The sequence below is a fragment of the Corapipo altera genome, unplaced genomic scaffold (assembly GCF_003945725.1).
Source record: "Corapipo altera isolate COAL_440 unplaced genomic scaffold, ASM394572v1 128, whole genome shotgun sequence".
NCBI lineage: Eukaryota > Metazoa > Chordata > Aves > Passeriformes > Pipridae > Corapipo > Corapipo altera.
Genome location: NW_020885061.1, coordinates 316367 through 331155, shown reverse-complemented (window position 1 = coordinate 331155; position 14789 = coordinate 316367). Strand labels below are relative to the sequence as shown.

The 14789-nt window shown below is 50.6% G+C and overlaps 1 protein-coding gene across 1 annotated transcript; it reads left to right on the top strand.

Annotated features, from left to right (window-relative positions):
- Positions 1 to 910: 910 nt before the first annotated feature.
- Positions 911 to 14727, top strand: DNAAF2 (dynein axonemal assembly factor 2). Its single transcript, XM_027668978.1, has 5 exons — positions 911 to 2089; positions 2129 to 2198; positions 2500 to 2996; positions 11467 to 11613; positions 13497 to 14727. Exons 1-5 carry the CDS (start codon positions 1040 to 1042, stop codon positions 14004 to 14006), a joined length of 2274 nt encoding a protein of 757 aa, XP_027524779.1. The 5' UTR covers positions 911 to 1039; the 3' UTR covers positions 14007 to 14727.
- The last annotated feature ends 62 nt before the right edge of the window (positions 14728 to 14789 follow it).

Sequence of the window (14789 nt, the reverse complement as noted above, 5' to 3'; positions counted from 1 at the left end):
AAAGGCAACTGTGTATAAACCAGGAAAGATCTGTCTTTAAAAAAATAAATTAAGTATAGAGAGAACTTCGTCTAGTTGAACTGAGAGCTGGTTATCTGCAGGAGATACGGGGAATGTGGAATAGGATTTGTCTTTGGGTGGGAAAGGGCCAGAAAAGATTTGTGTGTTGTTGTTTGATGGCAGTACATAATCTGTTTGCAGATTGTGTTATGCAGATAGGGAGAGGAGAGGCAAGACGAGCAAGGACATGGTCCTTTGAACTTCTGGAGAAGGCTGGGAGGAGGAAATCTTGCAGAAGGGAGCAGTCAGGAAGGTGGGAAAGAGTCAGGGATTGGTTTTTGATGAAACCAAGTAAAAACCTCCTCTACGTGCTCATGGGCACTGAGACCAGAGAAGCAGCCTGGGATTACCCCAAAGTGCCCAGATCAGGTGTAGAACAGAGAGGGGACCCTTGTCAGCAGGAATTGTGTTTCACAGACCCTTCCCAATGTGCTGGCATGGCCTGAGAACAGCTCAGGGGCAGGAACAGAGGGAGAGCAGGATCTGGGCTCTGAGGGGCCATCGGGTAGGGGATGGGAGGTGGGTACAAGAGGCATGAACTGGACTGCCAAAGACTTAAACCCAAACCGCAGGACAGGCTGCACTGGCACTTCTGAACGTGCTCCCTGAGGGGATGGCAGTGCCAGCTCAGGGATGCAGGACAAGTGGGGAGCATTTTCAGACGGATGAGATGATGGTGGAAAAGCACCCCACTTGAAGACAAGCACGAGGGCCAAGAGCCACCAGGAAGACACTGAGAGGCGGAGAAACGTTCAGCAAGGTCAGATGGAGAACTCAGGGTTGGAGAGGCCTCGACCGTGAGGGTGAGCCCGCCATGTTGTTTGCCGTCTCCATAGCAACTGGACGGAAGTGCCCCGGCGCCGCCATCTTGTTTACCGTCACCACAGCAACGCCCGCCATCTTGTTTACCGTTACCACAGCAACGCCCGCCATCTTGCTCGGCGTCTCCACCATCAGCCCGCCCGGGCCGTGCGGGGCCATGGCGGGCGCGGGGCGGCTGCACGACCTGGACCTCAGCGCCGAGGAAGCCGAGCGCCTCCGAGACGCCTTCCGCGACGAGAAGTTCCGCGCGCTATTCGCCGAGTACGCGGCGGAGCTCACCGACCCGGAGCAGCGCCGGCTGTACGAGGAGGAGGTGGCGGCGCTGGAACGGGAGCGCGGCGTGGAGGTGCGCTTCGTGCACCCCTCGCCGGGCTTCGTGCTGCGGACCAGCCAGGAGGGCTCCCGCCGCTGCTACATCAACGTGTGCAGCAACGCGATGCTGGCGGAGCCGCAGGCCCACGCCGAGCGCGGCGGGCAGCGCTGGGCCCTGCCCTACAGCCTGGCGCCGGGCCGCGAGGAGCTGCGCCGCGGTAGCCGCCGCCGCCTCCTCTACGACGTGGTGTTCCACCCGGCCGCGCTGCGCCTGGCAGCCCGCAGCGCCCCGTTCCGCCGCCTGCTCTGCGACACGGCCCTGGACGCCGTGGAGCGGCAGTGCGGGGTGCGGCTGGACCGCGCCAACGCCGCCGTGCTGCGGGGGACCCGCTACAAGGGCGTCCCGCAGGCGCCCGTCATCCGCTCCCCGCTGCCCGGCGGCGCCACGAAGCCGCCCGACGGCGAGGAGTCCCCGCTGCCGCCCTTCCCCTACCCCGCCCCGCCGCCGGCCGCCGGCGGGGACTCGCTGCCGCCGCCTCCCTTCCCCGCCCCGCCCGCCGCCGGAGCCGCCCCGCCCGCCGGCCCCACCACGCCGCGCTGGAGCATCCGCCACCGCTCCTACGTGGACCTGCAGGACTACCGGCACAGCCGCGACTCGGCGCCCAGCCCGGTGCCGCGGGAGCTGGTGGTGACGGTGGAGCTGCCGCTGCTGCGCTCGGCGGCGCAGGCGGAGCTGGAGATCCGCGGGCGGGAGCTCAGGCTGGACTCGGTCCGTCCCGCCTACCGCCTGCGCCTGCGCCTGCCCTACGCCGTGGACGAGAGCGGCGGCCGGGCCGCCTTCAACCGGGCCCAGCGGCAGCTGCAGGTCACGCTGCCCGTAGTGCCGCCGGCCCCCGCCGGGCAGCGGCGGGAAGGGGCCGAGCCCGCGGCGAAGGGGCCGGGCGAGCCGCTGGGCGAGCCGCCGGAGGCTGGGCCGGGCGGCGGGGCCGCTCCTCCCCCGGGCCCCGGCGGCGCGGCCCGGAGCACGTGGGGCGGCGGGGAGACCGGGGATCCACCCGGGGATCCGCCCACCGAGCCCCCCCCCGAACCCCCCCCCTGGCCCCCTTTGTGGTCCACCCACCGAGCCCCCCGCTGAACTCCGCTCTGAACCCCCCGCAGAACAACCCGCTGATGCCCCCGCTGAACTCCTCACTGAACCTGCTGAACCACCCGCAGAACCCCTCACTGAACCACCTACTGAATCCCCCACTGATCCACTCGCTGAACCCCAAAACCCACCTGCCGAGCCCCTCGCCGAACCACTCACTGAACCGCCCGCTGAACCCCCCTCTGGACCACCCCCTGAGCCACCCGCTGAATCACCCACTGAGCCCCCCAACCCACCACCACGCTCCAGCGCCGCTCCCCCCATCGCCAGCCCCGAGCCGGCCGTGCCCGCCGAGGACGCCCCTCCGAGCCCCCCGCCGGCCGCAGAGCGCAGCCCCGCCGGGATGGGCGCCACGTGCCCTCCCTTCCAGGCCCGGCAGGACGAGGCGTCCCTCACCCTGCTCCTGACAGTGCCCGGCATCCATCCCCAGAGCCTCTGCGGGGACGTGGGCACCCACCACTACAGCCTGCGCTTCTCCACTGACAGCGGTGCCTTTGCCCTGTTCCTGCAGTTCCCTCCCGCAAACAGGCTGCTGAGCCCCGAGACCGGAGTCAGCGTCTCTGCCCACAACGTGGTTGTGGAGCTGGCCAAGGCCCCCGACAGCACCGGGCCCTGGGAGAAGTTCAGCTTCGGCCTCGACCCCTCCGCTCTGCAGGTAATGGCTTCAAAGGGGCAGGTTTGGGGTGTCCCCTCCCCGGAGAGCCGCTGCTCCGCTGCTGGGTGTGGCTCATGTTTGGCTTCGTTGGTGAGCGATGTCTCGGGGAGGTGTGAGGTTGAGTTCAAAGCTGGTAGAGACAGAAGTTGCTTCCTCTGAGAGCTGCTCCCGCATGTGAGTGGAGTGACCTGATTTTAGCAAATCTTGTCCAAGGTCACATCACGGAGCTGACACCTTCATCCTTGGGTTTGCAATGACTTCTGTCTCCCACGCTGACTTTTTTCTAAGGGAAATTGTGGTGATAAGTGAAAACAAAGCCTGCCCTGACCTTTACGTCCTTAGTGTTCACTTTTAACTCAAGTAAATTGCTTGTGCAGCTTGTTCACACAAAGAAAGGAGATGTTTATGGTACACCAGGCATCCACTCATGTGCATACACTGTCATGGAGTGTGGGTGGAGGGTCCCTGTGTCTGTATTTTGGGACAGAATTCCCACTTACAGCATTAGTTCAACCAGAGCAGAACAGCAAACAGCAGCTGTGAACTGTCCATTTTGCTGGGATAAATCTTCACCTTTCCTTCCTCCCTGTCTGGATATGATTCCAGTTTAGTGGTTTATGATTTTATGGGTCATTCGGCAGTGATGCTCCCATGGTGGGAGGTGAGGTGGCTGCATCCAGGTGACAGTGCCCCCTGGGAGCTGCCAGTGTCCCCAAAGGGATGCCCACCTCGTGGCACTCTCACTGTCCAGATACACACAAGTTTTGTGGAAAACCACGTTATTCTGTAAGCTCAGAGTTTCAAACAGCTTCTTATGAGCAGGGATTAAGGCCACATGGCTCTTGTGTAACCTTCCAGTCATGGGATTTGAAGTTTGGCTTGATTTTAGAGCAATAAAATCCTTTGCATTTTGGATCATGTGCTGTGGGAGTGCAAGTCCAGAAAGCTGGCAGGCTTCAAGTATATCCACTGGGATAGACTTGCCTTGGAGCAGCTTAATTGCTCCTTCCCTACCACTAGAAATTACTTGTGCATGATTTTGAAAGATATTTATCCAATTAGTGTTTGTGCAGCTGAAACATCGCATTTAATGTCCCATTTAGCGGCTGCACACCTTTCATAACAGCAATTCCTGTGAAGGAGGAGCTGATCATTTCGGGGAAGTATCAAAGATGATGAATTTATGGAGAACCACCCACGCTGAGCTGTTTGCAGAGCATTTCCTCTGCTTTTAGTGGAGCAGAAGCCTTGCAAGTCTGTGCAAGTGGGGCCACAGAGCCCTCAGCACTGCTGTTAGTGGCTGGGATCGGGCACTGGGTGCTGCTGCCACGTCAAATAAGCCACTGTGTAAACTACTGCCTGTTTTCTGCACAGGGACAGAGCCTGCCCAGGGCAGTGGTGGAGTCCCCATCCCTGGAAGTGTTCAAAAAACGTGTGGGTGTGGCACTTGAGGACATGGTTTAGTGATGAGCATGGTGGTGGTGCTGGGTTGGTGGCTGCACTAGTGGTTTGTGTGCATTTGTTATTACGACTGGGGGAATATCTTGTGATTGGAAGTTGCTAAAAGGCCACCCAGTAATGAGATTTTGAGTTTGTGAGTTAAAAAAAACCCCTTGAATGTGCCGATTTTAGTATATATATTGCAAAACCTTTTGGGTGGAGTAGGAGGAAGAGATTGGGCATTAGTCATAGGCTTCCCAGCCATTCATTCACATAGCAGACTCCAAAAGATTCTCCTGGCCTGGAGTCCTTTGGACACTGGTCCTGCAAACTGAAGCAGGAGAAATAAACTGAAGTCATTTGTTCTGTTTGCTTTCTTTAAAATGATATTCCCCCGGAGTGCCTGTGCCAGCACTGAGAGCTGCACTCACTCAGAGTGAAGGGAGAAAAATTAATATTTAATTAGAGCCACTATTATATGCTGTCTTCTGGCCATTAACTATTTGCTCCTGGTCGCTTTTCTTCTACTTCTGTTGATTTCTTCAATTTGTCTGATGTAATTTTGGATGTTTTTCTGCTTTGGCTCTCATTCTATAAATCAGAGCTGTTGTTCTTGCACTGAGACCTGTAAGGAGTTGCATCAGTCATTGCAGAGTGCACAAAGCAGTGCCCTGTTTGATCCCTTCAAGGAGCTTCTGGTGGCTGAGGGGAGCAGGAATTTTATCCTGCACTTCCCAGTGTGCTTGTTCATCATCTCTTCTCCCACAGCAGTGTTGCCAGAGGACAGTGCATGGCAAAAGTGAATCATGGAATCAGAGAATCCCAGAATGGTTTGAGTTGGAAGGGACCTTAAAGCCCATCTCATTCCACCCCCTGCCATGGGCAGGAACACCTTCCACTAATCCAGGTTGCTCAGAGCTCCATCCAGTTTGGCCAGTGTTTTTTTTAACAGATATAGAATTCCTACTCTGCTGTTGTCTGGGAAGTTGCTTCCTACTGGAGACTGAGGGTTGTTGTGTTGTTGCATGGAGCAAATTCCTCTGGGTTAGTTCAGAATCTGCCCCTCGCTGGAAACCTGTTCCACAGTGGCTCTTCCACCACCCTGGGCTGCTGCCCAGTTCTCTCCCATTAACTGCCAGTTTCTTCTTGGAAATTGGTCTGATCCAGATACTGGTAGAAGAATGAGTTGAGCTTGTCCTTGGGACACTGTGCTTGGAACAGAATTTCAAGGACTGCTTTTCCCTTTGTAGTCATCTATGGCTAATCCCTGTGCTGGAAGATGACCCGTTTAGAGCTCAGTTTCCACAGATGCTGAGCAGTTGGAATTTCCCACCCTTACCTCTTTTCAGGAAATCTTTATAGTGCCACAGTCCCCCCTGCACTTTAACTGTGAGTAGTTTCACTCCTTGGCTAAACTATAATGTCCACACAGCGGCTGGACTTGATGATCTTGGAAGTCTTTCCCATCCTAAATGATTCTATGACTTGTTGACCAGAAATCCTATAAAAATAAAGATTCCATAGCTTGGGGTATCATGGACCAGGGTCACGTATTTCATGGGTTTAAAGGTGACCAGGTCACTGCCCTGGTGCTCCATCACTGCACCAGAGACCACACAGCACTGACCCTTCTGCAGGGCTCGCTCCAGGCCCTGTTTTTCCAGGGAATAACCTGAGGAATCTTCCTGGCTTCCCCATTGCCAAAAATCACTGTCTGCTGTTTGCCTCGAAGGACCAGCCATGGGCTGTGCTCCCTCCATTGCAGTTCATCCACTAATACCTGCTGCATCTTTTCCTTAAATCCTTAAATTCAGGCCTGGGAAACTCCTGCATCAGAGAGTTGCCCTTCATTTCGAGACAACACAGCCTGGAGAGTAAATGATGAAGAAAGAATGACTGAGAGTTAAATAACCATTAATAAAATTTGTAAGCCTGCCAGGCAAGGTTTGTCCTGTTTGACACATGTCCCAGTGTGTCCTGGTTTATGGTAGAGCAGGAGTTGGGCAGTGATGGAAATCGTGCCTTCAGAAAGCACTGTCTTGGAATGTTTGGCCTCCTGGGGTTAAATGCTCAACTCTTAACAGAAATAAAAAGCAGTTTTCTAGTGGGTGTATTGAACTCCTGAGACTTGGAGGCTCAGTTATCAGAGCATGTGAAACACATGTGGTAGCTAATTAATTCTGCTGGCAGTTTTGGGGTCGTGTGTGCTCATTTTCATGGGATTAGAAAAAAATTGGGTCACGTAGGAATTCCCTTTTATGCTGATCCACACCCTTCCTGCCCCTCTCAGCGGCCTGGAGTGAGTTAGTTCACAGGATGTGTGCTCATTCCCTGGTCAGTGCTTCCCCCTGGGAACCCCTCACTGCAGGAGGAATCACAGCCAGACCATCCCTTTCCTCATAAACCCCCATCTCCTCTTAGGGAGAATATTAAGATTTAACTCACATAAACCCCCCGGGGCTCCAGAGAACAGCAGGGGAGCAGAGGAAAACAGAAATATTTCCTCTGCTTTCCTATGCATTACGTTTTTTTAACATTTACAGTCTGAAAAATATTATACTGAACATTCCTGAGGAGTTCATGGTTGGAGCTAAGCATGAGTTAATTCTCTTTGTGAGGTATCCAAAGAGGAATTGCACAGCAACGTGGAAGCTTTGTTTAACTTCTCTATGAGTGTTGATGCCTCCATAGAGGATGTTTTGGGTGGGTGTGATTTTTCTGCTTGCCACAGACACCAGTGTCTTGTGAAGGAGATGTTTTGGAAGCTTTTGGTGCTGGTAAAATAAGATGTGAACCCATTGGAGTGGGTCCAGAAGAGGCCACTAGACTGGTCACAAGGCTGGAGCCCCTCTGCTCTGGGGACAGGCTGGGAGAGCTGGAGGTGTTCACCTGGAGAAGAGAAGGCTCTGGAGAGACCCTAGAGCTCCTTGCAGGGCCTAAAGGGGCTCCAGGAGAGCTGGAGAGGGACTGGGGACAAGGGATGGAGGGACAGGACAAGGGGAATGGCTTCCCACTGCCAGAGGGCAGGGAGAGATGGGATATTGAGAAGGAATTTCTGGCTGGGAGGGTGGGGAGGCCCTGGCACGGGTTGCCCAGAGAAGCTGTGGCTGCTCCATCCCTGGAAGTGTCCAAGGGCAGTGCCAGGGCTTCACCACCTGCACAGGGAAGAATTTCTTCCCAATATCCCATCTAAATGTAAGTCACCTGTGTGTGGCTGCAGGTGGCAGAGCTGTGTTGCTCCCAGCACAGAGGGAACATGTGGAAAAGGCCGTGGGCTGGATGTGCTCCTGTGGGCTCACTGCTGGGGCCGTGCTGGAGCTGTTCTTGTACTCCGTGATCTTGGAATTAGGGCCCTTGTGGATAAATGTTTTTCTTGGTTTGAGAGTCAACCAAGCATGAAACCCAGAGAGCCATGTTGGGAAGTGTAAGACACGGGTGTTTTATGGCTTTGCCACTTTTCAGGGAGAAATCCATCCTGGAGAGCTCTTCTGCCCTCATTTCCAAGCTGTTTGGAGTTGTTACATGCTTTCTTTGAAAGTCAAGGTTATAATTTTCAATCTCCAAGCTACTATAAAGACTTAATACAATAGTCAGGGGTCACTTCTAAGAACATGCTGCTGGAAGCTGGAGCTGTTGTGTGTAATCCTACAGCAGTTTATTTTTGGTTCAGTTAATTCTGTGCTCATCATTTCAAGACTCTTGGCAAGTTTTTGGGGAGGTCAAGGAAGGACAGAGAAGGAGAACAGAACAAACTTATTATTTCATATTTTTCAGAGTAATCTCCTTCCCAAGCTGCATTAAGAACCATAATTAGTTTGCTTCTGCTATAAAACAAACTAATTTCTGCATAGCCTTTAATTGGTAGTTGCGTTTTGGGAATAACATGTCTACACAAAACATTTATGTCAGGAAACATTATTAACCTACTGATTAAGCTCATCAAAGCTCCTTTTGAGCTGTTTAATCTTTGCAGTCATGAGCTCCTTGGAAAAGTTTTCACCCCACTACAGGTATGAAAATTTGAGCTTCAAATTCTCATGTTGAGCTGGTTTGTGCTGGGACTCTACAAAGCCAGAGGCCAGGAGATCCACAGATCCAGGTCCCTTTCCATATTGAGTTGGTGGTTGTTCCTGGAGAGGATATGTCTGCCCCATCCCTGGAAGTGTTCAAGGCCAGCTTGGAGCAGCCTGGTCCAGTGGAAGGTGCCCCTGCCCATGGCAGGGGGTGGAAACGAGATGGTTTTTGAGATCCCTTCCCACCCAAACCATTCCATGATTCTGGGGTTCTCTGAGCTTCTCATTGCAGGAGGCACACAAATAATTTAAACCTGAAATCTGTGCTGCTTTTAAAACTGTTGCAGCCTGCGTGGGAGGTAACTCTGGATGGAAATTGGCTACGAATTTGGATAAAGTGAGGCAGAATAAACCCGTTTGATTGCTGAGGGCAGCCGTGAGGGGCCCAGCTTTGCACCGTCGGTGCTGTGAGAGACAAGGGTGGCTTTGAATGATGAAGTGCTCTAGAAACCAAAGTCCTTCCTGCTAACGTTTATGTTAATTTGGTCTCAGTTTAGTCACAGGGAAAAATGAATGTGTACCAAACAGCAGATGACAGTGTGTGCAGGGAGAAACAAATTAAATTGGAAGTTGCTAAGAGAGGATCATAAATACCAGAAAATAAACGGTTTAAGCCGACGAATTATTTTACAGGGTCATTGAAATCATCTGCAGATGGTTGTCCTCTGTTTGCTCTGGCTTGGAAGGCAGAGCAGGCTTTAGAATAAATGCCTGAGTCATTTTTTTCCAAGGTCTAGGCTTTGATAACATCTGCAGTAATATAAATGCCTCGGCGTGTGCTCCCCGTGAATTCAAAGTCTGAGTTACAGTCTCAGGCTAATGATAATCACCTTAGTGACAACAAACACATCCAAGGTGCTGTGATTTATGGCAGGCCATGGGGTAGGACTGGGACAAAACGTTAAATACTTACGGGAGTAGGGTGTTGGGCTGGAATGAAACTTTATAGCAATCGGTCAAAATTAACAGAACAACATCACAAGTGGTTACTTTTTATCCTCCTGTTAAGTACTGATTAATCATGGAATATCCTGAGCTGGAAGGGACCCACAAGGATCATCCAGTGCAACTCCTGGCCCTGCCAAGGACACCCCAACAATCCCACCTTGTCCCTGAGAGAGTTGTCCAAACCCTCCTGGAGCTCTGGCAGCCTTGGGGCCATGCCCACTGCCCTGGGGAGCCTGTGCAGTGCCAACCACCCTCGGGGGGAAGAACCTTGTCCTGATAACAGACCTTCCGTTTTTAACAGTATTTACTGGGAAGAAAAGAAATTCTTTTACTGTTAATCGGGAAGAAAATCTTCAGAAAGATTTCTTGGGTTTGTTGCCAAAATGCAAAGTCCTGATTGCATCGAGGACTGTCCCTCCCTCAGGCAACCACGTGTGCCAGATGCAGGTTCAGAGGGAAAATAGACTGTTTTCCCCATTTTGTGTAGGAAATGTAGGATGGGGCTTGGAACAACCTGGTCTAGTGAAGGGTGTCTCTGTTTCCATACTCTGACACCTTCTCTTGGACTCTGGAGAGTATTCCCACAATCCTGGGGCACTGGCAGGTCCTTCTCTGGCAGGCAGGAAAGGATATAACATTAGGGAATAACTATTTTAGGCTTTGCAGACAGAAATGCAAGGAGTAGGTATGTTATGGGAGGGTTTTCTGTCAGGGCAGCCCTGCTGTACTTTAATCTTCCCCCAAACAGTTTCAGCATCCAAAGCTGGCTCTTTGCCTGGATTGTAATCTTTCTGGATAGAAAATGAATTCAATCCTCTGGCTTGGAAAACCAACAATATCTATGTTATGACTTTCCATATTGTGATTTCTAATTTTAATAGTGGAAAAAATAGGACGCTGGGTTATTTTTCCCATACTGTTTGGGTTTTTTTTCAAGATGATGGTTAAATTTTGTACCTCAGACACAATGTGACATCTGGCTGTGCATAAGGCTACGTCCACAGGGGGCCAAAAATGTGCAGAATTGCCTTTTTTGCTTCTCAGTCTGCAAGATGTCAGTGATAATTGAATTTAACTTCCATTGGATTGACAAGAGGGTTGAACTGGACCGAGAAATTTTAAAGTGTGACTTAAAGTGGAAGGTTTGCAACTTCTCCCTGTTACTTCCAATTAAACAGGAAAGGTAATTCCCAGAGCACAAAACACTCCTCTAGGTCAGAACATTTTTATTGTGCCAAAGTCTGTCCTCACCCTCAGCCTACACAGATGATTTAGGAATAACACAAGCGCGGGGAAAGCTCTGCAGTTCTTACGAAACAGCCCCTCCAGGATGTGTTTTAGGACCTTTAATTACCTGTAACTGATTTAAATCTTTAAACCTGTAGCAACATGTTTCACATTGTTTATGAACTGCATATGAACGACCTGGAAACACACCCCAGGCTGTCCCTCTGCCTCTGGATAACTCTCCTTGTTTTCCAACTGGCTTGTCTGCATGGAGATCTGAGCAGCCTCCCTGGCTGGGTGTGAAATGGATACAGCCCTGCGTGTTCCATATCTGATCTTGGAGCTGAGGGTTCACAGATCCCGTGGGGACACTCCAAGGAGGTGTTTGTGTTTTCCCAAGCACATGAAACAAACTCATAACAGTGTCACACCTTCCTGGTGTTAAGCCAGGTGAGGACAGGGAAACGATGTTGGTGCAAATCATTCCTCAGAGAGAGTCTAAATCTGTATATTAGTCATGTGTCCATAGAGAGAAAGCACTTTTATGTTTGGTGTGATGCTGATCTGTGATTTCAATCCACATGAGCTAAGCACTGCTCTTCATCCATTTCACCTCGTTACTCTGAATGTCTGGCTCAGAATTTCTCTATCAAGGCTTGAATGAGCTGTGAAACTTGTGAAGTGTCCTGGCTTTCTTTGCAGTGAGTTTTTAGCCCAAATATCACTAAAGTTTAGCACAAAAAGAACATAACCTGCTCTTTCTCTTTTTTTTTTTTCTTTAGGAAAGATTGTTTGTCACTGAAGAGAACATTGATGGATTTCTAGGCACTGCTTTATGCCCTTCTTCTTGCTCCCAATCAGCACTGGAAAGCCAGCCATTAATTGAAGTGCTGGAGGTTTCTGAGGACAGAATTCAAATCAGGATGGAGGTGAGGTTCTCTGGGAGCAGCACACGCTCTGGCTGATTTATGTTCTTCAGCAAGATCCTATCAAATCCCACTGATACGTCTCTGTTCCTGTTTTGTCTTCACAGAGTGGGGAAAAACGGGGAGTGGGGTTATTTAAAAGTAGAACTGTCAATTTTCAGAAGCACAGGTTGTGTTTGTGCCATTTAACGTGACCAAGGGATTGAAACCTCCTATATTTCACTTGAAAAAGGAGAACTGTGATCCAGTCTTTAAAGACAGTGCTTTCTCCTTGCAGGAATACTTCACTCTCTCAGCCTTGCACAGGTAGAGAAATCCTAGAGGATTTTGTCTGGGAAGGATCATGTCTCGTTATCTTTATTCAGTCCAAGCATTTGAATACTTGGGGGGTTCCTGTTGTGTAGATAATTAAACATGAGGCTATTAATCTTAAACACTGGTCTCAAATTCACATTTGTAATGTTTCAGGCCTCATTCAGGCCACTCTTCTTCCTCAGTCACCCTGTCTAGATAGAGGATGCAAGACAGGGTGTTTCTGGGATCTGTCACAGGATTCAAATGTGCTCCCGTTGCAAAACAGATGGGCAGAAGAAGAAACCAAAATGTTAGTTTTGCAAAGAGGGAAATGTAAAGCCCCCCACATTAACTGGGATTTCTTGGCAGGTACTGCATCAGAAATTCGGATTAAACTTTTCTTAAAGGAAACATAAAATGCAGGGACAGTCAGGTCACTGCTGTGGCCATGAACTGGGGTCTGCAGACAGAGTTAATGTGTAGGTGGCTTGTTTGGAGGCAAGTTCAGATGGAGAAAGTGACCTTTGGAACCAGGCTGGAGGCCCCAGGAGTTTTTCAAAGGTAGTGGCTTTACTTGGCAGGCTTAATGTGTGTAGCTAGTGTGGATTGTACATAAAAATCTAAAATTCAAAGTGTTGGAAAGCAGATCTGTGTGTTCTGGGGCCTAAGAAAAGGCAGCTGAGATATCTTAAATCATCACACTCCTGGTCCTGTGCTGGGACAGGAATTGGAGTTGATTATCCTTGTGGGTCCCTTCCAGCTCAGGGTGTTCCATGATTGTGTGTCTATGTGGGAGAATCATCCAGTTTGAAGAAGGACTTACTGCTGTTGCTTTTGTCTCTTGCTGGAGTGAGCAGAGGTTTGGGCTCAGAGAGGGCTGGTTGTGTGAGAGAGCAGCTCTGTCTAAATCCATGAATCTAGCTGCTCCTGGACAGATCCCTGCCTGATCCTGACTGCCCACTGATAGGGACCTATGAGCTAACAGCAGCTTTTTGCAGAAACACTCAATAATGTTGCAACTGGGGAACTGCCATTTAGACAACACCTCTCACAGCTCCTCCTCTCCCGAGGCAAACCATGGCAATTCCTGGATTAGCTCCACAGGCCGGTAATTTCCCTAATTGCAAGGTTCAAACACGCTCCTGCAACGGGAGTTCAGATCCCTTGGCTGATTTTGTGGCCCCTGAGATCTGGAAAACAGGCTGGGTGTGGTGAAAGGCCTTTCCTAATCCTGCAGCCACGGCGGCTGTGGCGCTTGGCCGCTGCCCAGCAGCTTTTCCTAGAGCAGAGGAAACCCTCGGGAAGTGAGCAACCTCCCTGCCACTCATTCCCACGTGCCAGACAAGAGCAGGAAAACCCCAGCACCGGGCTCACTTGGCTTTGTGGAATAGAATCACAGAATCACAGAGTCATAGGATGGTTTGGGTTGGAAGGGACCTTAGAGATCATCCAGTCGTGACCCCCTGCCATGGACATTCCACCAATCCAAGTTGCTCAGCTATTGGAGGAACAAGTGTCTCTGCTGTCTTGGCAGCAGTTTTGTGTGCATGGTTTGTTTCAGCTGCAAAATAACTCATTTATTTCCTTGACAGCCACAGGAACGTGATGGAGAAGGAACACTTGGCAGCTCAGAGGGAGACCTTGCTGGAAAGACCAACGGTGACTACCCCGAAACAAAGGCAGAAACAAACTGCCCTGCAGCTGATGGGGAACGTGCTGCAGGAACCAACACGACTCCCACAGCTGAAACAATAGGAAAAGTAGGTTGTAGTTCACACCATTGTTTGGAGCACGAACCTCCTGACACCAGTTCAGCGATTGCTGGTGAATCTGGGAGAAAGGAACCAGATTTAGAAAGTGCTGCCGCAGCAGGCGACACGGCCACGGCCCCAGGCTCTGCAAAACAAGGAGAGCTTCTGCCAGGGGGGCAGGAGGCAGTGGAAGGGCACAAAGAGGCTGAACCCCCAGGGCTGGACAGCAGGGCAGCCTCCCCTCTCCTACGAGAAGTGAACCTTGAGGACGGGAGCGTGCGGGTCCTCAGGGACCACGTAACGCGCTGCCCCGTCGCGTTTCAGAATTCCTTGCTGTATGAGTTGGATTAGTTTAATGGGTTTAGGATTTCCTTCTGTTGTTTGATGCTTTTTGTGACTTCCACATACTAGTGGGTGACTTCAGGGCTCAGAGGTCCCCACTGGAACTGTTTCAGCATCAAAACCTTACGTTGTTACAATTTTTGCAGTTAATAGATCTGTTTTCTAATCACATGTATGGGCTGAAGTAGTTTTATTACAAGAAGGATGCAGCTGGAAGTGAATCTGAGCTCCTGGAAGAAAATGTATCTTCATTGTTTACATAACTTTTTTATTCTCTTACCAGATTTCAGGGATTATTTGTATATATCCTTGGTCTAATGGCTCCCTTGGGAATTGAGCAGTATTCATCATTTTTCAAACCTTTCATTTTGTGATAACTGCAGGATTAGACTCGCAGTGATTTTTAGCAATCAAATGAAATTTCTAATTACCCGGAGAAGTTCTAATTAGTCTCCTAGAAATAATCAACATCTACACCCTGTATTCCATCCTAGTGCAGTGCTTTGCAGCACCCAGACATCCCCCAGCTGAACGAATTCCATTGCACAGTAACAACATCCTCTGGGTGCACGTGTGCTGTGAAGTATTTACAATTTGGGAGACGGATTCACTTTATCCAGATTTATTTTCACAGTTTCCCTCGAGTTTCCACGTGCTCGTTGCTGGTTCACCTCTCTGAAGTGCCATAACCAAAAGAACACATCTAATAATAAACTTCCAGTTCCCTTTCTCACTGGTGCTGAACCAACTTCTGTTTTTGTTTGAGCTCTACAAGACACAGAGGTGCTTTAG